The sequence below is a fragment of the Loxodonta africana genome, chromosome 23, assembly GCF_030014295.1.
Source record: "Loxodonta africana isolate mLoxAfr1 chromosome 23, mLoxAfr1.hap2, whole genome shotgun sequence".
Classification (NCBI taxonomy): Eukaryota; Metazoa; Chordata; class Mammalia; order Proboscidea; family Elephantidae; genus Loxodonta; species Loxodonta africana.
In genome coordinates this window covers 76,878,750-76,903,860 of record NC_087364.1, presented here as the reverse complement: position 1 = coordinate 76,903,860, position 25,111 = coordinate 76,878,750, and the positions used below count along the sequence as shown (strand labels likewise).

The 25,111-nt window shown below is 45.0% G+C and overlaps 1 protein-coding gene and 1 long non-coding RNA gene across 5 annotated transcripts; one reads left to right on the top strand and one right to left on the bottom strand.

Moving 5' to 3' along the window:
• Positions 1-217: 217 nt before the first annotated feature.
• LOC111752285 (uncharacterized) lies at positions 218-16,504 on the top strand. Of its 2 annotated transcripts, XR_002787239.2 has the most exons (4): positions 218-1,292; positions 4,401-4,549; positions 6,709-6,864; positions 8,617-16,504. It is a non-coding gene; the product is annotated as an uncharacterized LOC111752285 (long non-coding RNA). The 2 variants fall into 2 exon arrangements; XR_002787238.2 differs by lacking the exon at positions 8,617-16,504 and having other exon boundaries at positions 6,709-7,588.
• Positions 15,439-24,452, bottom strand: IL12A (interleukin 12A). 3 transcript variants are annotated; one of them, XM_064275658.1, is made up of 6 exons: positions 24,186-24,452; positions 23,215-23,360; positions 20,074-20,187; positions 19,414-19,455; positions 19,061-19,204; positions 15,439-16,739 (listed from the first exon to the last, which is right to left on the bottom strand). In XM_064275658.1, the coding sequence occupies exons 1-6, from the start codon at positions 24,199-24,201 to the stop codon at positions 16,584-16,586; spliced, it is 618 nt and encodes a 205-aa protein (XP_064131728.1). In that variant the 5' UTR covers positions 24,202-24,452; the 3' UTR covers positions 15,439-16,583. The 3 variants fall into 3 exon arrangements, with proteins under 3 accessions (XP_064131728.1, XP_064131729.1, XP_023411119.1); XM_064275659.1 differs by lacking the exon at positions 24,186-24,452 and having other exon boundaries at positions 19,061-19,246; positions 23,215-24,099; XM_023555351.2 differs by lacking the exon at positions 24,186-24,452 and having other exon boundaries at positions 23,215-24,099.
• Between the last annotated feature and the right edge of the window lie 659 nt (positions 24,453-25,111).

Below are 25,111 nucleotides of genomic sequence, written 5' to 3'. Positions count from 1 at the left end.
GTTGTTGTTAGGTGCCGTGGAATCCATTCCCATTCATAGTGACCCAGGTGACAGAGTAGAACTGACCCATCGGGTTTTCTAGGCTGTAATCTCTATTGGAGCAGATTGTCAGGTCTTTCTCCCAATAGATGCTGTTGTTGTTAGGTGCTGCCGAGTCAGCTCCAGCTCATAGCAACCCCACATACAACAGAAAGAAACACTGCCTGGTCGTGCACCATCCTCACAATCACTGTTATGCTTGAGCCCATTGTCGCAGCTACTGATCTCGTTGAGGGTCTTCCTCGTTTTCGTTCACCCTCCACTTTACCAAGCATGATGTCCTTCTCCAGGCGCTGATCCCTCCCGACAACATGTCCAAAGTATTTCAGCTGTAGTCTCGCCATTCTTGCTTCCCAGGAGCATTCTGTTTGTAGTTCTTCCAAGACAGATTTGTTCGTTGTTTTGGCAGTCCGTGGTATATTCAATATTCTTCACCAACACCTCAATTCAAAGACGTCAATTCTTCTTCGGTCTCCTTATTCATTGTCAAGCTTTTGCATGCATATGAGGGCACTGAAAACACCATGGCTTGGGTCAGGCACACCTTAGTCTTCAAACTTGAAAAGCTTGCTTTTCAACACTTTAAAGAGGTCTTTTGCAGCAGATTTGCCTGATGCAATGCATATAAGGGTATAATGTATAATGGTAGTGCTAATTTGGAGTCTCTGGGCCGTGCAAGCAGTCAACGTGGTTGGCTGCTAACCGAAGGGTTAGCAGTTCGAGTCCACCCAGAGGTCCCTCGGAAGAAAGGCCTAGCAATCTACTTCTGGAAAATCAACACTGAAAACCCTACAGAGCACAGCTCTACTCTGACACACATGCAGAATCACCAAGATTCGGAACAGACTTGACGGCAGCTGGTACTGAGAGTGCTCCTTTACCACTTCGTAGAAAGTCATTGGTGTGCGCGCTGTGCTTTTGGCTGTCGTGCTTTTACAGAGAGATGCTCGGAGATCCAGGATGGAGGAGCAGATCCAGGGTGCCTCGGCCTGGGTGGCACTTCCTCTTAGAGTCCTGGGCCAGCCGTTTCACTGCTGTCACTTTACAGAAGGAAATGCCGTCTGGCACGTGCTGTCCTTGCGTTCTCACAGTTCTTACAGTTGTTGCTGGTGAGTTTCAAAACCAAACCTCTTTGAACCTTCAGGATATTTCCAAGCCTGTAAAGCACTCCTCTAAGAAATTCATGGAAAGCAACAAGCCTCCTGCTTGCCAGAAGTTGTTGGAGAATGAGAAGAAATACAGTCAACCCAGAGGTATTATATTTTAAAAGCCAACCTGGATTAGCAGAAGGGATGTCTATTTCTTCGATAGAGTATACTGAAGGTTTGAAAATAATGCATTTTATGATCATTTTTTATTTTTCAATTTATAAGAAAGCAATTGTTTTGCTAAATTTGTAGCTTACTCCAAAGAAGCCATTCAATGTCTGAATTAATCTGCAACCACTGCAAAAGTAAAAGTATTTTCCCTTTTAAGAGAGGTTTTAAATTGTCTTGAAATTTTATTAAATTCTCCAAATAAAGTTAGCTTCAAAGGAATAAAAACACATAAGTTGAATTTTAAATCACACAGAGCACTAAAAGGCAGGCAGTTACTAACAGGAGGTATTGGGCTTTTCTTACCGGAAGGCATTTGAGAAATAACTTATGGAAACAAATTGTCATGGGATTGACTCCTGTTTGCTGTATACACCAGGATATTCGTAACTGATTTTGGTTTCTTGTAAATGACCAGCTTATTGTTTTAAAACTTATTTTTGATATGTACTCTGAGTGTCTGCCATAGTGTCTCTAGCCTAGAATTCTGGGTGGGAACTCCTTTTTTGGTTTGTTTTACAGTTTATGAAAAGATGAAAACATGTTTTGAATTCATTGTGTTAAGATGTGAGGCAAGAGAGATGGGGTTGTAATGGTCCGTGTTGCGTTATTTTATTATGTCATCAGGGCCAAGTCCTCTGTAGAAGCAGTCAGGTCGGCTAGTCTTCTGAAACCTTCTACTACACCCAGGCCTGCACTGTTTCGAAAGGTTTCTTTGTACCGTGTCATTTCAGCCACACAACAATATGGCTGATACAACTAAGGTGTAAAGCAGGTGGGTGAGTTGTCCACTTGCACACCTGGTTGGAGGCGGGCTGGCCCAGGTCACAGTCTGCCCTTGGCTCCTATGGCCACCTTCTTTCCTTTGCACAAGACAGCGAGACAGGCGGCGGCTGGGATTGGAGAGGCAGGTGCTCAGTCCTGCTGGTAGGTGGTGCCTGGAGATACACAGGAGAGACTGTAGCCTTGCCTGGGAGTGGGAGAAAATGGGAAAGGTTGTCGGGCAGCATTTGCTGTGAGTGGAGCCTCTTGGGGAGCTTTGAGAACTACTGTGACCCAGGACCCAACTCCAGAGACACTGACTTATTTGGTTTGGGAGGGACCTGGGCATTGAGAATTTTAAAAGCTCCCATGGTGATTGTAAGGTGCTGCCAAGATTAAAAACCACCAGGAGAGGAGTAATCCATGCCGAGTGGGTGAATCTAGCCAGGAAGAGGACCAAGGTGGTCCCCAGAGTTCTCTCTCACACATGATGGTGACGGCTGAGGGGTCTGCTGTAGTCCAGTCCTGTCACTACTTGTGTGCTCCGGGGAAATCCTGCAATGAAGTTTCTGACTATAAAATGGGGACCATCTCCTAGGATTGCTCTAAGGCTCATGTAAGAAAATGGCTTGGAGGCACCCTGAACGTTGTAAAGCTCTGTGAACATAAAGTGCTCTTATTATTTTACACAGAAAGACAGGCCTGGCGATCTGCTTCTGAAAGGTCTAAAAACCAAACCAAACTCACTGCCATCAAATCGATTCTGACTCATAATGACCCTATAGAGTAGAACTGCCCTATAGGGTTTCCAAGGTTGTAATATTTATGGAAGCAGGCTGCCACATCTTTCTTCTGCAGAGTGGCTGGTGGGTTTGAACCGCTGGCCATTTGATTAGCAGCTGAGCGCTTTAGCCACTGTGCAGCCAGGACTCCTTTTCTGAAAGGTCATAGGTTTGAAAACAATGATTTGTTCCACTGGTATTTATCAAAAGTGCCTATTACAAGTCCGCTTGGGATAAGAGGTAAGAATTAAAAAATGAGTAAGTCACAGTCATTTCCCTCAAGAGATTCCAGTGATTTTAACACGACGTGGTGTTACCAGAGAGGTGTGTACGAAGTGCAGTGGGTTTCCCGGAAGGCTTCTCACAAGCTGACATTTGTTCTGGGCTTGAAGGGTGAGGATCACCAGGAGGGGAGGTGCTCTCTTGGAAGAGGGAACTGTAGGTGCTTAGTGTGTCTGTGGGAGGTGGGGCTTAGGGAGCCGGGGAGCTCAGAAGAGAAGGGAGCCTGGAGGCTTGGGGAAGAGTGGGGCTGTGGGAGCATGCTGACGTGGCTTTATGAACTCTGGTGATGGTCTGAAATTGTGGGGATAGTGATAAGGTTTTGGAAAGGAAAGGGAAAGAGAACCAGCAGGGACAGCCTACGGCCATCAGGTTATAATGGTGATGTCCAGTGTATTTCTGTGATTTTTTAAAATGTATTTTTCCCTCCAGAATTGCTAGCTAGTCAGGAGAGGAGCACAGGAGGGAGAAGGTACTCACACTTGGAGTCAGAAGGTGTGGGTTCAAATTCCAATTCCGCCACGTCCTACAAGTGGACCTGGGCGAGTTAACTAGCTTCTCTGAGATCCTTTATCCATTGTTGTTGTGTGCTGTCAAGTGGATTCGGACTCATAGCAACCCTATAGGACAGAGCAGAACCTCCCCACAGGCTTTCCTAGGCTGTAATCTTTCCAGGAGCAGATCGACAGGTCTGTTCTTCCGCGGAGCCACTAGTGGGTCGAACTGTCACCCTTTTGGTTATCAGCTAGCTCTTAACCACGTCTTTATCCACAAGTAGTGATGAAAGGACTTGTTGCTGGATGGTGGTATTCAATGAGGGAATGCAGCTAAACTACTCAGCATAGTTCTGTAAATGTTGAATAAATGCACTAAGCAAAAGATGGAGAGGAAGCTTAAAAGTTCTTCTGGGAGGGGGGCTGAGCACACGTCCAGTTTGGGGGCCTGAAGCATTAAATCAGGAGAGGGCTGAAAAATTAGGCTTTAGAAAACTAGGGCCAAGGGATTGGAAGCCTCAGTGAAGCAGAACAACAGATTGGAGTCAGGAGCGGCTAGAAGCAACAGAATAAGAGAGTATAAGATTAAAGAGCGGGGTTCCCAAGGGCAAAATTTCAGGTCGCATTTGAGCAAGCACCAAGGTTTGCAGTTGTCATTATTTCCTGTGCTGACGTTTACGTCATCAGTGTAACTTTTTAATTAAAAAAAAAAATTCTTTCTCTTAAAGGATATTGAATTTGTTGATGGTTCACCTTTAAAATCAAGAAGTTATGTTGAAGTATATTTGGGGCAGCCAGTGGAGGTGTTTGACAAACTTTCGGTTGAAATGGACTCCGGGGAAATTGTACAGAAAGCAGCACTGAGAGGATGGAAGTGGTTTGTATCCTGAATAATTTCATCAGAATATCTCTTTTCCTGGGACTGTTGTGAGAGGGTATGAATGTGTAAAAGTGTATGACCTCATTCTCTGTAAAGGAAAACGAGTTGTTTTCTAGGTCAGGAGGTTGAGAGGACGAAATGTGTGTGACTTAACTGCATCTCACTGTAGAAATATTGCTGTTATTTCTACTAAGTGAATATCAAAATAAGCAAGGCTCTAGAATTTTTAAAACTCAACTAAATTTGGACATGATTTTATATTAAATTGATACGCAGGAAAAATTTTTCTTGTTTCATACAGTTATTTTACTATTTAAAATTATCTCTAATTAACCAACTCTGCTCCCCACCCCCAACCGAAAAAACCCCAAACCCATTGCAGCTGAGTCAATTCCAACCCTGTAGCAACTGCCCCACAGGGTTTCCAAGGAGCAGGTGGTGGATTTGAACTGCTGATCTTTTGGTTAGCAGCCTAGCTCTTAACCACTGCACCACCAGGGCGCCACATGAAGATTGTAGCCTAGGAAACCCTGTGGGGCTGTTCTATCCTGTCCTGTAGGGTGGCTGTGAGTTGGAATCGACTGAATGGCAAACAGCAACAAACATAGAATTAATTTTTATTTAAGTACTTCTTAGAATGATTAAGGATTTTCAGCCTTTTGGGAGTTAGTATTTACACAGCGAGGTATCTAAATGAACGGTTAATAAAGATTTGCTTTCGTTTGGGTATTTTCCCAACACTCTTTGAGGTATCCAGTGACTATCTGCAGTTTCTCATCGGCTCGGTGAATCATGGCAGCGCTTCTTAAAAGGTGGTGTGGACCCCACCTTAGAAGAATCACCTTGAGATCCTGTTAAAATCTTAGATTCGGAGCCTGATACAGTAGGTTTTGGTATGGTCCTCTTGCAGCTTTCATTTCTGCAAGTTTGAGAGCTAGGAGCAATCTACCACTAGAGGGTGTAGGCCACCTTTTAGAACTCGGCCTTCAGTCCAGTAGGCTGTCAGAGGAGCCATGTGAGGTCTACGGGTCCACGTAGAAATGCCGTATTCCCACCAATAAATGGGCAACTGCAGGTGAGCATAGGTGTTTGTGGGCTGGGGGACGGGCAGGAAGTACCCCTCTCACCTCCAACTCCTTTCTAATATTGCCCCTGTATTTGCAATGCCTTGAGGACCCTTAACCCACACCCTACAACCGGTGAGCTTTGCCGCACCACATCACAACTGGCTAGGAAATAGCAAAGTAGAAAAACTAGCTTAATGATAAGGCTAATATTTGTTATGGGCCAGTGGTTTGCTTCGGTAAACACATGCTCTTCTGTGTTATGCTGTTGCTGCCAAGATGTAATATAGATGACAGTACCTCCCCGTGACTCTCGCTTCCCCAAAGGAGGATTTTTCCCCTTGTGGAAGTGTGCTTTTTCCTCCAATGCCAGGAAATGGCATAAATGGAGACTAGAATTCTGACCTCTTGCCATCCTGTGGCCACTAAGATGGTGTCTTTGTATGTAGTGCTAACATTTAGATAAAGTCACAGACGTGGGCAAGGGCAAGGTCGTATATATATATATACACATTTCAGCTACATAAATTATATTTCATGTCTTTTTTTATTCCAACGTAATTTGTGGTGCCTCGTAAAACATCTCATTTTCCTGAATTATCTTTGTGAACATTATATCCCAGTATGTTATTATATAACATATAATTTATATTTTAAAATATGTTTTATGAAATTATCATAAACCAAACCTATTGCCATTGAGTTGATTGCAACTCATAGTAACCCTAAAGGACAGAGTAGACCTGTCCCATAGGGTTTCCAAGGAGCGGCTGGTGGTTTCGAACTGCTGACCTTTTTGGTTAGCAGCCTGAGCTCTTAACCACTGTACTGCCAGGGCTCCAGGGCTTCAAAATTGTTATATATATTGTTTATTATATTTATTATGTATTTACATATTATGTAAAGTAAAATTTTAACCCTTCAAATAGTTTGGAAAGCAGTGGTTTTTTGGCATTTAAATATATTTTAAAAGAGGTTAAAATCTACAAATCATGCTGTACTTTTTTAATAAGCAAAGTTTATTTTTATTGTAAATTTCTGTAAATGAGTGGAGCGTTGAGAGGAGCTCCTAAATCCCTCATCTGCTTTTAGATGGAGCAAAGACTAGAACACTGTTAACAAATACTCAATCGACTACCCTCGCTAGGACGTTGGGGAAGGAGTGGAAAAAAATTGCCATTGCCCACCTGGACTTGGAGATGAGTGATATTGATTATAACCAGGAGAAGGAGGAAGACGTTCCACTCGGTAAGTTTTGGAGGCTGAAGGAGTGGCAAGAAAAGGAGCAGAGTAATGCCAGGGCCCAGAATTTGTGTGGCTGCTTTGAAAACGTCATCGCTGGTAAAGTCCAGGACGTGCTGGAAGGTGAGGGGAGATTTTCCTAATCAGATGGAATCCAGCTGTGTCTTTGGGAACGCCCTACCTGGTTATTTATAAGCTTTTTTTGGGTTTGGAGAATTTCTGCAAATGCGGCAGTAAGCATATGGGCTGTGCAGCGGAGTCAGAGTAAGGGTTCAAATCCCAGCTCACGTCCTGGATAACTGCGACTGTAGGCAACTTCTGAACCTGATGTCAAGCCTCTCTTTTCCCATCTGGAAATGGACACAAAACCCCCTACGCTCTGGGTTTGTTATGAACTGAATGGAGGGAGATACGCAGGTAAAGCTCTAGGCAGGAGGTAAGGCTGGGACTGGTAGGGGATGGGAGTGCTGACCTCCTGCACTGAAGCAGTGCCCAGGACTGCCACTGAGGGGCACCAGAGAGCCCGAAGCAGCCAAGGAGGGTCGGGAACAAGCAGAGCCCCCAGGCAGCCCACCGAGTTCCTTCTGGCCTCAATCCTGAAAGCCGCAGGGTCCCCTTGTTTCTATGCATTTTTTTTTTTTTAATTTGGGATTCTATTTAGACTTTTTATCCCTCGACTGATTTACAACTGTGTAAAAAAAAAAATTTTTTTTTTTTTTTTAAACGTGCAGACAGATGAAATGTTAAAACAGGTTGTCTCTCCAGACGTGTCACACATGGTAGGCAAGTTTTCAGAGCCCCTGTACCCCCACTTTTGGGGGAGGGCTAATGAAGTTTCTTACCCCATAGTCTTCAGATGCAGAAGCCTCAAGCAAATAGAATAGCTGTTTCAATACCAAAATTTTCATTCTTATTCTTGGATATGTTGAAATTATGTAAATTACTGTGGTGGACATGTGGAAATCACTTATTTGCATGTAGGCATTTCTGCCTGTTCACACCAATGGCCACTGTGCCATGACAGAAAGTAAACAGCGTCTTCCACCAAAGGAAGCTTGTGAAATCCCGACCATCCCACCAGCCCTTTGTAAAGGGTTGTTATCATTATTATTACTTTTTTCTCGGCTCTTGACCTCATTGGACAACTGACTTGTTGATACCTTAGAACCATAAATGGGTTGTGACATTTTTAAATGCTGAAAGGGATTGTGATAGCTTTGAATCTCTTCCTTAAACAGGATAAAAATCGTTTGTGAGTTTAAAGAAAAACACATACACACACACACAAATCTGCCACTATTTTGTGAACTCGTATAGCAGAAACAAAAACAAAATGGAAACCCTGGTGGTGTAGTGGTCAAGAGCTATGGCTGCTAACCGAAAGGCTGGCAGTTTGAATCCACTAGTCGTCTTTGGAAACTGTGGGGCAGCTCTACTCTGTCCTACTGGGGACTATGAGTCGGAATCAACTGGACAGCAACGGGTGTGGTTTTTTTTTTTTTTGTTTATAGCAAAAATGTTCAGTTAATTGACTGAATTTTCTATTTTTAATCAAGATGGATTAGCATCTTGTAACCACAGCCTTTAAATCGATATGTCTTCTCTTTAGTTCACGAAAAACCAGTCACTTTCAGAAGTTTCTTTTGGAAATGGACAAGTGATTTTTTTGAAGGGTGCTTTTAAAGCACTCCTCGTCCCCACCTCCCCGCCCCACAATGAAGCCCTGAATTTGTTTGTTTCTGTATTTTTTTTTTTTAGGTTTCTTACAGGAAACGTGACCTTTGTAAGTTGCACTGAGAAAAGAAGACTCAGAAACTTTGACTTGAAAAAGATGGTTTCAACCTGCAGCTGGTTAGAGGCTTGATTAGACCTGAGACCTCCCCAGCCCGTAGGGGCAGCTTCTTTCCTTTTCAGCCACTCTGCAGCTCATATTACACAGGGGCAAAGGAAGGGTAAAATATTTGGAAAATTTTAGGAGGAAAAACCTCTAGAATATCAAGATTTTCCTTTTTGCACCTCCATTTTTTTTTTTGTAAATTGTTCTAAAAAATTAAAAGTATAATTTCGGAGGTGCTTTGTAGACAAACTGGTTTCATAATGATTTTCAGCTTTTTCCAAACTACAGATGAATGGAAGAAAAATAAATCTGCAGTTGTACAGGGCTAACCTGCCTTCATTGTGTTACTGTCTGTAAAGATTACCGCCAAGAAAACCCTACGGGGCAGTTCTACTCTGTCAAATGGAGTCTCCATGGGCCTGAATCAACTGGAAGGCACCCAACAGCAACAATGTACCTTCATTATATTATTATTTACTTATAAAATAGTTCTTATAAAGTATCCTATTCCTTGATTATTATTATTTTGGCTGTTTTGGGAATTAGGTGGTTTTGATCCCAGGTCTCTGGGTCTTGGATTGAGGCCAGGTGAGTAGTGTAAACCAGAGTCAATTAGTTCTTCCCGGTGTTCGCACGAGTTCAGGAGAATCTACACACCCCCCTAAACTAACCCTTTTCCTACAGGAAGACTTAGGGTTTCCTCCCCTCCGTGATGGGAGAGTGTGCTTTTACTTAAAACCATGTGGACTCATATTAGTTCCTCAACTGTGGGTCTCTCACAGATTTTTTTTTTTTTTTAACATCATGGGGCTCGTTTATTTATTTTATTTTTTGTATACCTTTAAGGGAAAAGCTTCTTCTCCTGTTATTTCATATGGAGGCACGTTTTTCACTCCCCTCTCTACAGAGGCCACTGACCATTTTTGATGATTTTTAAATGTGTTCTCGTGAGGATGGTGGTTTTCAGCAGTCGGCCTGGTCTGTTCCCCTTGCTGGAAATCCTTATTGGGGTGAAGCGCCACACTGCGTGCTGAAGGGCCTGACCCCAGCCGGGTAGCCAGGGATTTACTGCTGGAGGTGTGTTTCCAGTTTCCCTGGCTACACACCGCAGCTTCAGTTCTGTTGGGGGTCTGCAGTGGCTGACACTAGATAGAGGCCCTGGGGTTGGGTTCTGGGTGGGAGTCCTGCGGTTCTTCCTGCTTCTGTGCTGGGGCCCCCAGTTCAAGCCTGGAGCCCGCCAGTGGATTTAGATCTAACGTGTCCCAGTCATGATGTGAACCATTAGTAAGAAAGCCTCAAGTTACTCTGCTGTCTTTATTCTGCAGGAGTCCAGCCTTGCTCTTTGCTGCAATCTGTGACGTGAGTTTCATTTTTAAAAGTGGGTATGCTCTACACATTTATGTTGTTGCCATCAAATTGATTTTGACTCATGGTGTTCCCATGTGTGCAGGGTAGAACGGCTCCATGGGCTTTCAAGGCCATGACCTTTCTGTAGCAGATCACCAGGCCTATCTTCCAAGGTGCCTCGGTGCGTTCGAGTCACCAACCCCAACCTTTCTGTTAGTAACTGAACATTTAAGCAAGTCTGAAAATCTAAAAGATGATTTTTTTACTTATAAACTGTAGGGAGGGGCTTGAACTAGATCACTGGAGTTTGAACTTTTCCTTAGCCATGGAAGCCATTTGTCAAAGGGGATCTGACCCGGAACCCACACTGGGAAACGCTGAAAGGCAGAGCTGCTCTGGCTGGGGAGGGTTGTGGAGGGGAGAGAAGGGAGCCCAGAGCCTTGCTGGTCCCTAACTGCTCCTGTCAGGGGTAGCGGAAACCAGGGGTGGGATGATGAGGCCTCCGAGTTCGTTTCTAAGGTATCTGGAGTTTGCCAGCCTGCTATGCTGTTTTGTTCATTTGGCATGTCGTTTCTGAAGGATAATAACTATATAATTCAAAACCATATAATTAAATTATTTAAAACTAATCAGCAAGCTTATGAATTCTGGTTCCCCCTCCCCATTACCAAAACAAACAAACAAAAATACCCATTGTTGTTGAGTCGATTCCTACTCATAGCAACCCTGTAGGACAGCGTAGGCCTGCCCCACGGGGTTTGCAAGGCTGTAATCTTTACGGGAAGATTACTATGAATCCATGTCCCTTCCCAGTGGAACAAGCATGTATAATTATTTTGAACCAGACAAGCATGAGCATTTTAACATTTTTAACTTTTTTCTTGTAATTTGGATTATTTTTTTCTTTTTAAAAGCTAAAGCCTTTCTTGTTTATTCCTGAATTAGAAAAGAAAGACATAAGAAGCATGTGGGGGCCCTGAAGGTTTTTCTTTCTTTCTCTCTCCCTTTGCCGTTTTTTTGAGTGTCTGGGGTGGGGAACACATATGGAAGTAGTATGGCACTCCCTGTACTTGGGGTTCTCACAGAGCAGTGAGGCAGGCAGGACACACGTAAAAAATTGCACGGATGTTTGTACAGTTATGGTGAAGTGTTCCTTTGTCTTGTTGTTAGCCACCATGGCGTTGACCCCTGGCTCATGGTGTGACCCCGTGTGTTACAGAGTAGAACCCTCCATAGGATTTTCTTGGCTGTAATCTTTAGAAGCAGATTTCCAGGCCTTTGTACGGGTGGGTGGGTTTGAAATCCCAGCCTTTAGGTGAGCAGCTGATCCCAAACCGCTTGCACCACCCAGGCTCCTTCCCCTTTGTCTTGGTGTAGCCTTAACACGAGGGAGCGACAGCAGAGGCTAGTGGCTGTGCGCACAGGCTGGAACCAGGCTGCCGGGGCTCAGGTGGTGACATCTGCTGCTTACTCTTCGGGTGAGCATGGGTCTTCTGCCTCGGTTTCCTGAGCTATAAAAACGGCACGATAAGAGTCCCTCTTCATAGGGTTAAGGAGCCCTGGTGGCGCAGTGGTTAAGTGCTCATCTGCGAACCAAAGTTGGAGGTTTGAACACACCAGTTGCCCCACAGTAAGATGTGGATTATTGGAAGTTTATGAGTTTGTGGTGAACACCTGGAACTGCCTGGCACAGTGCTAACTTCTATTACTTCTGAAGTTACATGGACCTGGTTTCTGTTATTATATTGATGTCATAACTTATATTCTCTTGTATTTTTAATATCATATTCAGACACGTAAATGTAACAAAGTGTTTGTACTTGTACCTATCAAATACATTTCAACCAATTTATTGGTACATAGGGAATTAAAGGTTTTTATTATGAAATGTTTCAGACACACACAATTTAGTTTTGGAAAAATGTGGCTGAATTTTATCTTATTTACAATATTGCAGTGCACTTTGCTTTAAACTTGGAAACTCTGGTGGAGCAGTGGTTCAGAGCTACTGCTGTTAATCAAAAGGTCGGCAGCTCAAATCCACCACGTGCGCCTTGGAAACCCTATGGGGCAGTTCTACTCTGTCTGATAGGGTCGCTATGAGTCAAAACCTACTCGATGGCAATAGGTTTAGATTTTTTTTTTTTTGCTTTAAACTAGGAAGCCAAAATTATAGCTGGAATCAGATGCTTGGCCTGCAAACAAGGTCAACAACCATTTGGCCCAGAATGACAGGGCAAAGGGGGCTGTGATGGCGTCCATGCTGGCCTCAGACAAAACTGATTTTCTTCCAATTTTGTCCCTGTGTTTTCTTCCTTCCTTAGAGCATCTAGGCCGTTTTGCATCTCGTGAGTTGTCCAACACCCACCTTTGAATGTTGGTCCCGACCCCTTCCCAGAACTGTCCCTCAAAGCTCTGGGCCCTCGTTGGAGTGTTTTCACGTTAATTCTCTCCTTGTCATTCTCAGGTGTGAGAAACACTTGGTGTTTTTCTTTTTAGCTCGTCCATCAGATGAATCTCTAATAGGTTATATACTGGGGGGCTTCTGGGGGAACTCAGTCCTGCTATGCCACTTTGCTCCCCACCCTGTCTTTTTTGCTGTCATATCTATACCAGCCAGCCTCCTCTGCTGAACCCCCACAACATGCCAAGTGCTGTGGAGGGTGTCTTTGCAAACCATGTACGAACTGTAAAATTTAATGCTGAGCGTTGGCTGGGGCCAGCACAGCACTGGGTGACGTAATCCTCACCATAACACCGTGAAGTAGGCTCTACAGTTTTCTGAATTCCGTAGATAAGAAAATAGTAGCATAGAGGGTGTAACCAATTTGCCTGGTCACCAAGCCCAAAAAGTAATAATAAATTTTCAAAAATTGTTAACATTTATTGTGTACGTCCTATGTGCCAGGCCTTGGGCTACTGCCTATGTATTGCTTCATTTAACCCTCATTCTGATCCTTTGGGAGTCCCTGGTGGCAAAAATGGTTAGGCGCTGGACTGCTAGCTGAAAGGTTGGTGGTTCGAACCCACCCAGAGGCTCCTCAGAAGACAGGCCTGATGATCTGCTTCCAAAAGGTCACAACCTTGAACACCCTATGGAGCAGTTCTACTCTGCACAGGAGTTGACATCTATTAGATGGCAACTATCAGCAATGACAACGGATCCTTTGAGGTAGGCTTTAGTATTATCTCCACATCTCAACAAAAAGAAAACAAAAATCCTCGCAACTGGACTAATAAGCAACATCAAGATAAACTGAGAAAAGACTGAAGTTGTCAAGGATTTCATTTTACTTGGATTCACAATGAACACCCATGGAAGCAGCAGTCAAGAAATCAAAAGACGCATTGCATTGGGCAAACTGGCTGTGAAAGATTTTGAAGTGTTGTAAAGCAAAGAAGACTAAGATGACACCCAAGCCATGGTATTTTCTATTGCTTCATATGCTTGTGAAAGCTGGACAATGAATAAGGAAGATGGAAGAAGAACTGACGTCTTTGAATTGTGGTGTTGACAAAGAATATTGAATGTGCCACGGACTGCCAAAAGAACGAACAACTCTGTCCTGGAAGAAGTAGAGTCAGAATGTTCCTTAAGAGGGAAAGATGGTGAGACTTCATTCCACATACTCAGGACTTGTTATCAGGAGAGATCAATCCCTGGAGAGGGACATTATGCTTGGTAAAGTAGAGTGTCATCGAAAAAGAGGAAGACCTTCAACAAGGTGGACTGACACAGTGGCTGCAGCCATGGTCTCAAGCATGGTCCAGTTGTGAGGATTTTTGTGGTTTTTATGTTGAGGTGTAATCCATACTGAAGGCTGTGGTCTTTCATCTTCATCAGTAAGTGCTTCAAGTTCTCTTCACTTTCAGCAAGCAAGGTTATGCCGTCTGCATATGGCAGGTTGCTATTGAGTCTTCCTCCAAACCTGATACCCCATTCTTCTTCATATAGTCCAGCTTCTCAGATTATTTTTTGGCATTTCTAGAATAGAAGTATCATGGATTTGTGTCCCCCCAAATACATGTTGGAGTCTAACCTCTATACCTGTGGATGTAATCCCATTTGGGAATAGGGTTTTCTTTGTTGTGTTAATGAAGCCATATCACTGTAGGGTGTATCTTAAACCTTATCACTTTTGAGATGTAAAGAGAGCAGATTAGGCACAGAGCCAAACAAGCAGACACAGGGGGAGACAGGTACTATCCGAAGACGACAGAGGCCGATGTAGCTACCAGTCCAGGAACTCTTTAGCTGTGTGTCACATGGGGTGAGAACCTGAAAAATGAATGCTTGTCACATGACCCTTTGATTTGATAAGAAAATTATGAGGACCTGGGGTGGTCACACACATTCACCTTTGAAACATACCCTCATTCTTCACAGGTGTAAGAATTGGGATTCCATGGGGAGGATAAACATAAGGAAAGAGGATCGCTGAATACCTCGTTTTCTATAGCCTTCTCATATTAAGGAAGTATATGGTTATCAAAGTATTAAAATTACATGATATTCTGTTGGGTAAATCTTTTTAAAATTCACATGGCTTGGAGAATAAAAAAGATCGAATTTAATATTTAGGTCATTACAAGCACATTGCTGGAGCAAAGGGAATTACCCACGTGGTTCAGGCAGAAGCTCTGTAGAATTTTAAGCAAATGGAGTTTTTCTGGTTGCAATTTAGAAGCAACTTCCTCCTGAGAGCCCAAAGGGTCACAAAAATTAGAATAAATTAGCTAGACAGCCTTTTAATGGTATTTTTTCCACTTGAAGAATATTATCCCTTTCATGAGTGCTGGCACATGTTCCAGCTACATTTTCCGTCCCCGGAGGTTAAGGAGCCATGGTGGTGCAGTGGTTAAGGCGCTTGACTGCTAACCGAAAGGTGGGCGGTTGGAAACCACCGGCAGCTCCTCGGGAGAAAGACGTGGCAGTCTGTTCCTGTAGTGATTTACCGTCGTGGAAACCCTATGGAGTTGCTATGAGTCAGAACCCACTCAGTGGCAGTGGGTTTGGGTTTTTTTGGTTGGGGGTTTATTGGCAGGCTTTGAGCATCTCTAGTGTGTTCTGGCGTCATGGTGGATACTGGTGTAACTGCCTAAAGAACAAGGAAGTTGGTCTGCGCACATTTGAGTGTTGAGAGCCAGTCGTATGAGGGGATGCTTCCCGGAGGAGTGATTGTGTGAAACTTCCGTGTCTTTTGGCTTCTGTACAGCAAGATAAGGCTTGCAAGTATATTTACTATTTCCTTTGTGTTATTGGGAATGTACGGTTACCGGCATTTGGAAATATTCAAGTAAATGAGTTATTTTGGGATGAAGATAATTTGTGATGCACTTCCTGGGCCCTGCACCCTGTGTGGGCTGTGCTTCATGTAACACTGACATGGCCGGCTTGCGTTTGTCACCTCCCTGATGGCGTCTTTATAAAGTGCTCACTGGAAAGCTGGGTAAGAGATTTTATGGCTCAAGTGTAAGCAGGAAGCGGGATGCACTTCCTGGGCCATGGGGCCTTTGTGATGTACTTCGTGGAACAAGGTACCCATATGGACTGCTTGTAATTGGCACCCTATTTTTTCAAATAACGAAAATACTATCAGCACACAATGATCCAGCAGTCATTGCATTAGTGAATAAACATGGCATCACCAAAAACTTGCAAAAAAAATAATTTATCCATGAAAAGGTTATTATGTATTTGTTTAATGCACAGTGTGTTATGGGGTTATGATTATTAGAAAAAACATTTTTATACTTTTTACTTTTGACTCAGATCTTGAACAAAAATGATATAAACTCTCAAAAACTGTAACTCACTTGATTGCCTCAGGATTGAAGCATACCTAGGCTCCCTTCAAAATGCTAGACTAAAGGACAAGGAAACACATGAGAACACTGAAGCATCCTTTCCAAGGTAATTTTATTCAAATTTCATTAAAGTTTACAGTTTCCCCCATGTGTATTTTAACACAAATAATTTCAGTTACATTAGAAAATATGAGAATTACTTCAATTCTGTTTTATTTTTAGAATAACATTTATAAGGTATTTTTAAAATTCATTTGATAATAAATATTTAAATAAATACAACATAAATAAATATCAGTTCACATGATTTCATGAACATAAAATTATATAAATAAATATTTTAAAATAAATTATGCTTGCGTGTCTGTTTCTACAAACACGTTGGCACAGAAATAGCTTATAAATGCCTGTTCTTCTTGAAGGGAAAGAAAAACACATCCAGTGAGGAGGGCGTTTTCCCTTCTCGGCAATTTGCTTATGAAAACTTAAAAACAACTTATGGATAGTAAAGGTGAAATATACTTGCTCAAAGGAATCACATGGATCTAAGAGTCGCACCCTTCAAATTCTGGGTGGCGACTACTGTAAACAGAAGCAGGAGAATTACGGTGCCAGCTTAAGTAGGATCAGGTCAAACCGCCCCCTCCCCAGCCCCTAACCCATATCCTGTTAAGGTATCTTTGGTTCCGATTTCTACAAAAATGACTTTAAGATCTGAAGAAATCCCAGCTCTTTAGGAAGAACTCAGATAGCTCATCATCCTGTTGATAGTCACTGCACGAATTCTGAAAGCGTGAAGAAGGATACAAAGCTTGATTTTAGTTTTATAAAAATCCGGCTCTTCAAGGGAGGGTTTTTGTGGCACAGTCTCACTGTTGAAATTCAGGGCCTAGGAGAATAAATATTGAGTGTGACACATGTGGTCTTCTACAATTAAAACATTCATCCATAAAAATGGGTTAAGCCAATACATGTCTCAGAGCCTACAACCCACTCCCTCGTTACACCCGCTAACCCCAACCCATATTTACTCCCAGCCAGATGGCCAGGCAGAGCCTGGGAGAAGGAGTCAATATCTGAGCACATGCATCTTCGGTGAGCTCTGAAATGACCCTTAAAGCTACTTAGGAAACCATCGGTGGGAGCTACATTTTAGAAAGAACAGTCCTGTGAAGATGACATCTGCTGCAATATCTAATTTTTATATCTGTTACATTAAGAAGCCAAGTTCTTGTTAGAACAGGAAGATGATTGATTGCTATTGATCAAGACTTTTATCAGGAACAGATCTGTTTAGTACGGACATTCCACTGGAGTCAGATAAATAAACTTGACAATGGATTTCCCAATTTTAGCCCTTTGATTACAAAATATAAGACCTTATATTTGCACAATGGTCAATATTTTCACTTGTTCATCACAGAAATACTTAGATATTGTTGTCGTTGGTTGCCGTTGAGTTAAGGCTACCCCGTGTGTCATGGAGCAGAACTTCTCCAGAGGGTTTTCTTGGCTGTAATCTTAATGGAAGCAGATCACCAGGCCTAACTTCCAACGTACTGCTGGGTGGGTTTAAATTGCCGACTTTTGGGCTGGCAGTCAAAGTACAAAACTTTGCCCCACGTAGGGGCCTACAGTAGGCAGAGCCGCCCTGTTTTACAGAGGAAGAAATTGAGCCACAGAGCGGCTAAGTGGATTGAGCACAGTCTTCTGGTTACTGGTAGAATTGATTCCAGAGTCCAAATCACCTGACTCTTGGTTATATAAGGGTTTTTAAAAGTGAAATATAAAACACAATCTCTCTGGATAGTAACATTATTTGATACTTGCATGAAGTTCACTGCTTTCCAAACAGGTATTTATTTATTTGGAAAATAAGTAAAATAATTCCTTTCCAGATAGTGATTTTTGCCGTGTTCTCCAAGGCCCTCTCCCTGCCCTCCAGTGAACATTCCTGTGGTTGTACGAGCATCGTGTGCTATAGCTCGTTGACGTCGAGTCGATTCTGACTCACAGCGACCCTACGGGACAGAGTAGAACTGTCTCATAAGGTTTCCAAGGAGCTGCTGGTGGGTTCCAACTGCTGACCTTGTGGTTAGCAGCCATAGCTCTTAACTACGGGGCCACCAGGGTCCACACTGTGTGCTACAGTGATCCAGAAAACTAAAAATCAAGGTCTTGCCTATGAGTAACATCGTGGATGTCATCAGAGGATAACCCCACTCGTTTGCTTTTGCAAGATGTGCAGATATGCATGCCTGCCCCTCACCTGTACGTTCTGGAGCCCTGAGAGGTGAATGACAGGATCTGTGGAGTGAAATCTCTTTGATGAGAGTTCAAATCCTGGCTCTGCCATTTACAAGCTGTGTGAGCTCAGACAAGCAGCTTAAGTGTCAATTTCCTCTTTTGTAAGCTGGGGAGAAGTAGTACAGACCCCGTATGGTGGTTGTAGGGACAGCGTAATATGTATGCAAAGCACTTGTAGAGAGCCTGGTACGTACCATGCGGTCGGGAAATCAAACCAAACCAAACCAGTTGCCGTGTAGTAAAGCTCACTCATGGCAGCCCCGTGTGTGTCCGAGTAAAACTGTGCCCACAGGGGGTTCAGTGGCTGGTTTCTGAAGTAGTTCATCAGATCTTTCTTCCAAGGTACCTCTAGGTGGACTTGAATCTCCAACCTTTTGGTTATTGGTGGACTTGAACCTCCAACCTTTTGGTTATTAGTTGAGCACCTAACCGTTTGCACCACCCAGGGACTCCGTTCAACAAACGGGAGGCTGCTTTTCTTAAAGTGACTGGCTCATATTAAAAAAAAAAAAAAAAATTTTTTTTTTTTTTTTCAGTAGAAGGTGCCCTCAAAGCTGTCTCCCCAAAAATGTAGCTCTCCGGGAGTTTTCGTTGCTGTTGGGTGCCACTGAGTCAACTTGTAACTCACAGTGACCCCAAGTGACAGAGCAGGACTGTCCTGTGAGGGCTGCTGGGTCTCCAGGTCCTTCTTCTGCAGAGCCACGGGACGGGTTTGAATCGCCAACCCTTTGGTTAGCAGCGGAGCAGTTAACTGCAGTGCCTCCAGGGATCCTTGCAGGGATTTTAGAAGGGGGGATTTCAGACCCTCTCCCATCCAGAAAGGGCTGATTTTATACCTCTCAGGGGCCCTGACTGATGTCTTCAGCATGAAGAAGGCTCTCTCACTGAGACGGGAGGTCTTACCTGCATCAGCTTGTCAATAGCTGCCAACATGTCTTGATCCAGAAAGATCTGCCTCTTGGGGTCCATCAAAAGCTTTGCATTCATGGCCTTGAACTCCACCTGGTACATCTTCAGGTCCTCGTAGATACTACTAAGGCACAGGGTCTGGGGGACATGGAGAAAAGGGGAAGGAACCATTGAGACAGGCTAAAACCTTTTCACCTACTGAATTTGAGGAAAGAGTTTTGAGTCTTCCCATTATAAAAGACGTCTTTCTGGAAGCCAGGCAACTCCCATCCCAGGAGAAAGCATAACTGAACATCAACAATACAACTTTACAGCATGGACTGAAACCCTTATTTTTACTGACTTACGGTTATGAAAGAGGTCTTGTTGGAAGCCAGGCAATTCTCATTCTAGAGAAAAAAATCAGACATCGATGATATTAATTTAGAATGTAAACTTTTCTTATTCTTCTTCTCAAACATATCTGCTTTCATAATTGTTTTTTCAAATCCAATTTCTAAGGTGGGACCTATTAAAGTCCCATGACGATGGACGTCAGAAATGTGCAAACTCTTGGAAAAGATGAGGTTTGTACACAGTTTTTAATTGTTTTACAGTCTTTGGGGAAAAAACAGTCCTCTACACTGTGATCCCACCACCTGTCTGTCAGTTAGTCCCACTGTGGCGACGGGTGTGCCGTGATGCTGGAAGCTATGCTACCTGTGTTTCAAATACCAGCAGGGTCATCCACAGTGGACAGGTTTCAGCAGAACTTCTAGACTCAGACAGACTGGGAAAAAGGGCCTGGAGATCTACTTCAGAAAATTAGCCAGTGAAAACCCTATGGATCACAATAGGATATTGTCCAATACAGGGCTGGAAGATGAGTCCCACAGGCCGGAAGGCACTCAAACATACAGTGGCCGCAACAACAGACTTGAGCATCCCAACGGTGGTGAAGATGATGCAGGACACGGGGTCACCATGAGTCAGAGCCAACTCGATGGTGACTAACAGCAACAACATACCGCGGTTAATTCCGGTGGTAAGCAGGCCTTGACCGTGCTGGTTTTATCTTTAGTGATATCTTCATGGTCAATCTCTTCAGAAGTGCAGGAGTAAAACTCTAGGGTTTGTCTGGCCTATAAAAAACATGGAGAAAAACTCAGTTTGTAAGATTTATATGGCATCTGGCTCCCGGTGAGGCAGATACCCCAAGGTCCCAGCCTGGCCCCAGCTGGTTGTCCTAGGCCTCCATCTCTTTGACCTGTCGGAATTCTGGCTCTTCCCGGGACAAGGGGAAATAGGTCGTTTAAATTCTCTCTCCCTCCCTCCTCCTCACTTGCTCAGGATGTGTTTCTCTGGGTGACATGTTTTTCCATTATGTAAACACTATAAATCATGCCAACAGGCTGTGCTCATCAGCGAATACACCACGCTGGGACACTTGCTTCTGGTGAAAACAGTTTCTTTTTCTCTTGCCGAAGTGCCTCTGTTTTATGAATATTTTTTTCAAGTATAACTTCTAAAGAGGGAACTGCTGAGGTCACAGCTTGAGCATAGAACAAACATGCAAACCCTAAAGACAAGTTGAGATTTAATTTGCAGTCTTATGTGTGGACAAGCACAGAAAAAGATGCCATTTTACAAACATGTGGGAAGGCCTTGCTAAATATAATTGTAACATTTATCTTAGGAAGTTAATATAGTTCTGATTGAAGACTGAGGTCATTTTTCCATTCAACAAGCTCGACCTGCGCAAGGTACTATGCTAGGTATGAAGGAGGACACGCATAAGAGGACTGTGTTTGCCCTCCTGGAGTTCCAGGTTTAGCTGTGGAGACAGGCAAGTGCTCCAATGGCCAGAAGATATGTCAGCAGGTGGGAAGTGCTGAGAAAGCTGTGAAGTCTCTGAGGAGGGGTGGAAAAGGAGGCAGAGACTTGAGGATGAGAATGCTGAAAGGTGGAGAAGGAGGGGGATTTTAGGCAGAGGGAGGTGCCTGAGCCCAGACTCAAGGCCTGCAAGTGTGGAAAATGTTTGGGAACAGGTAGTGAGATCCCTGGCTGTGGTGGGCAGAATAATGGCCCTCCAACAAAGATGTCCATGTTCCAATTCCTGGAACCTGTGAATACATTACCTCACCTGGCTTAGGGGAATTAAGGTAGTGAGACTATCCTGGACTGCCCAGATTGGTCTAATGTCGTTACAGGGTCTTTGTAAGTGGAAGACGGAAGCAGAAGAGTGAGCATCAGAGAGATGCTATGTGAGAAAGACGTTGCTGTCTTTTGAAGGGGCCACAAACCAAGGGATGTGGGCGCCTCTAGAAGGTAGAAAGGCAGGAAATTGGATTCTCACCTAGAGCCTCCAGAGGGAACGCAGCACTGCCGACATCTTGATTTTAGCCTGGTGCGACCCATTTCAGACTTCTGACCCCAGGGATGTAATAATACATTCGTGTTGTTTAAAGCCACTAAGTTGGTGGTAATGTGTTACGGCAGCTCTGTGTCTTGGAGATGTTTAAACACAACTGGGCAACCACTATTCTGGGCAGGCTGCAAGAAGTTAGAGTTGGAAATGCAGGCTCAATGCTGCAATCCTTCGAATCTTTTCAAGAGAAGCTGGAAATTTGGAATCTTATATAAAAGATCCAATTTTTTAAAAATGAGATCAAACTCAAAAGCCAAAATAAAAAAAAAAGTATATATATGAAAAAAAAAAAAACACCTGCTGCTGTCGGGTTGATTTCTACTCACAGCGACCCTATAGGACAGAGTAGAGCTGCCCCATAGGGTTTCCAAGGAGCACCTGGTGGAGCTGAACTGCCGACCTTTTGGTTAGTATCCGAGCTCTGAGCCACTGTGCCAGCAGGGTTTCCATCTACGTGTGTGTGTATACACGTATGTGTATGCATATGGACCCAGCCCTACAAAGCCGTGGCCTGTGAATCACGCGCATTTGTACTTCGGCTCCCCGCAGCAGCTACATTTGAAATTTGCTAAGTTTGAAAAAGGAATTATATAAAAAATACGAAATGGAGTTCTGTAATCTTTTGACCTTTAGTAGTGCATCTGGGAATAGGAGAGTCAGCTTTCTCACCTAAAGCATCTATTTACATTGGAGCTTCTAATTTTTATCCCTATTGAACCTTTCTTCTGGAATCAAAGCAGTTATCTCTTCTGTTTTCACATGGGGAGCTGCTTTTTTAACTAAGATTGATGGAAATTCAAGGAGCAATTGGCAGCACATTATGAAAGATTAGAAGCAAAAAAAGAGTTCTTTAAGAAGAGCATTGAGCTTTGAAGATACTCCTAAGGCAACAAGCTAGGAAGCTCTGAGGAAAGACTGACTACGGAGAAGGAAAGAATGCCTTTTAAAACATTGGTCTTTGCCCTTTGCAGCAAAAGCAATGGTATCAGTGTTAGAACACCTTTAAGAAGGAATAAAGAATTGTTTTTGCATTAAAATAAGAAACCTAAGAAAATGAGTGAAGCTGTACAGAATTAGGTAACTCTCCCCTTAGAAAATGAAGACTGGGTGTGCACCGTTCCAAGCCTCCCCGAGGTGCAGCGGCTGCTGACCATGCCCTGGGTCATCAGACTGGAAGCTGCAGAGCCATGCCAGGGGCAGGTCTCGTTCACCTCTGCAGCCCCAGGAGCACAGGGCAATCAGACTGGAAGCTGCAGAGCCATGCCAGGGGCAGGTCCCATTCACCTCTGCAGCCCCAGGAGCACAGGGCAATCAGACTGGAAGCTGCAGAGCCATGCCAGGGGCAGGTCCCATTCACCTCTGCAGCCCCAGGAGCACAGGGCATGCACCTAATAACTGTTTCCTGGATTGATAAGTCAGAGAAACAGTGTGGACCTGATACAATTCTACCTCTGTTGGCAGGCTACAAGGAACACTGTAAATATCCACTTTCCTCTGTGTAGACACAGCCAAAATGAATGCCATTATAATTTATTACCAGTCTCGCTTTCTCTGAAGACACAATTTCACTGAGACTCTTTAGCTAATAGTTGGGCCATTTGTAAAGTTCCTTCTCCCTTTCTTGACAGCTACTGATTAACTTCCCCAATTTCCTTGCAGTTCCTCCAGGTGACCAGAGATTCAGAGAAGCCCCTTCCACAGAGAGGCGACAGAAAGGGCACCAGGACATAGAAGAGCTCACCTTCTGAAGCATGTTGCTGACAGCCCTCAGCAGGTTTTGGGAGTGGCTGAGGCACTCGAACATTCCAGAGCCTGGTGAGGTCTCTGGGAGGTTCCTGGCCAAGCTGAGGTGGGCCAGGAGGATGAGAGTGGCCGCAAGGAGGAGGCCTGGAAAGGAAGCGAGGGGCGGGCTGAGCTTGTCCCCATGGTTTGGCTTGCCTCCACCCATTCTGGCTACCTTGCCCATCTGCACCAACCCCACCCTACCCATCTCCAATAATCCTCCAACACTTGAGAGATGAGCTGAATGCTTGGAAGGTGGCCGCTCTAACCCAGGGAAAAACGCTAGCTAGCTACTGTGAGGGGTCCCTGTGTGGGGCAACCAGCTAATGCACTTGGCTGCTAAAAGGGAGATTAGGGATTTGAGACACCCAGAAGCACCTCGGAAGAAAGGCCTGGCAATCTGCTGAAAACTCAGCAATTGAAAACCCTACGGCACACAGTTCTGCGCTGACACACAGAGTCACCCTGAGTCAGAATCCACTCAACAGCAACCGGTTAGCAACTTGTTAGGAACCCCACACGAGCCGAGAGCAGGACGTGGGCTCAGAGCTCACCCAGAGAGAGAGCCCCAAGCAGGAAAACTGAGGCCAGGTGGTGAGGGACTCAAGACCTTGTGTCTTGGAAACAGCGGCGTCCCAGAGCCTTGCTGTGCAGCCGGCTGGGATGCAGCCCCTCAGCGTGGCTGAGGAGCCCTGGGCAAGGGGCGAGCCGTGCGGGGCCTTCGCCCTCTGTGGAGTGGGGCGGACGACCCTCAGCTCCTGGGGCTGTTTCGAGGTTACGAGAAGCAATCTTCCACTCAGCGCCCAGTAAGCGCGCCCTCCGTCTCCCCCTTCGCAGAGATGGCTGACAGTCTCCCAGCCTCCCCCCAGCCCGCCTGCCCCGAGCTTCGCCCCTTCTCCCCGCCGAGAGCCGGGCCGGCCGGGTACTCACTGCGCTGCGAGCACATGCTGAGCGGAGCGCGGGGCGCGCGGACGGGTGGACGCTGCAGGTGAGGGCGAAGGCTGCCAGACCCAGCCAGGGTCACATTTTTATAATTGCCCCAAGGCCGCGGCAGGACTTTCCCGGGACTCTGCTGTCTTGCTTTCTTTCTGTCTCTGTCTCTCTCTACATCAGCTTCTCGGTGACACGGGGAGTCCGCCCCGCGGGGCTTGCTGCGCTTTCGGATTAACTCCCGGGTGCGCGGGGATGGCCCCGCCGCCTACAGAGCCGCCCGAAGCGAAAGCGAAATTTGCACCGAGTCGAGGCGCAGGGTCCTGGGCTGCCCGCCCCCGGCCCACACCCCGGCCCCCACCTCCGCCCCTGGGCCTCAGCGGGCCCCCGGCGCCCCTAGCAGCGCAGCGCCCCTCCCCTTCCCATCCCCTTTAACCTAATGTGTTCCTATGGGGACCTCCCGCCTAGTTCTGGCTGGGGGTGAGCAAATCATTCGTTCATTATCCGATCCTCATCCATTCATTCATTCCCACGGCCCACTATGTGCCCGGCAGACATTGTGCCAGGTGCGACACCCCGGCTGCGAACAACACGGAGACCTTTGGGCACCCTCAAACCAAATCCTGACTCAGTTGTGTTTTGTGGATGGATCTTAACATGAAAAGGGGTGACAGCAGGCTGACTATGCCTAAGTAGTGTCCGGTAGAATCCAGCCTCTTACAGTGTCCGGGACATAACCGTTACAATTTAGTGCCTGGAGGTCCAGGGTCCCGGGAGAAGAGGACCAGAGAGAGGGCACTGCAGTGGGGCAGTGGGGGCTTCTGGGCTAAGGGCTGAAGGACAAGGGGGCGTTCCAGGGGCCAACAGGGTGCAGGCCCTGGTTGGGAAGAACAGCGACCAGAGCACAGTCAGTGAGGGTGGAAAGA

Bases quoted from the DNA above. Each gene is read 5' to 3' on its own strand.
- IL12A (XM_064275659.1), bottom strand. From the start codon at position 23,463: ATGGGTAGGGTGGGGTTGGTGCAGATGGGCAAGGTAGCCAGAATGGGT. The intron at 20,188-23,214 runs GTGAGCTCTTCT...TGTTTTTTATAG, and splicing joins TCAGCAACATGCTTCAGAAG to GCCAGACAAACCCTAGAGTT. The intron at 19,247-19,413 runs GTAAGTCAGTAA...AAAAGGTTTTAG, and splicing joins ACAAGACCTCTTTCATAACC to CCTGTCTCAATGGTTCCTTC.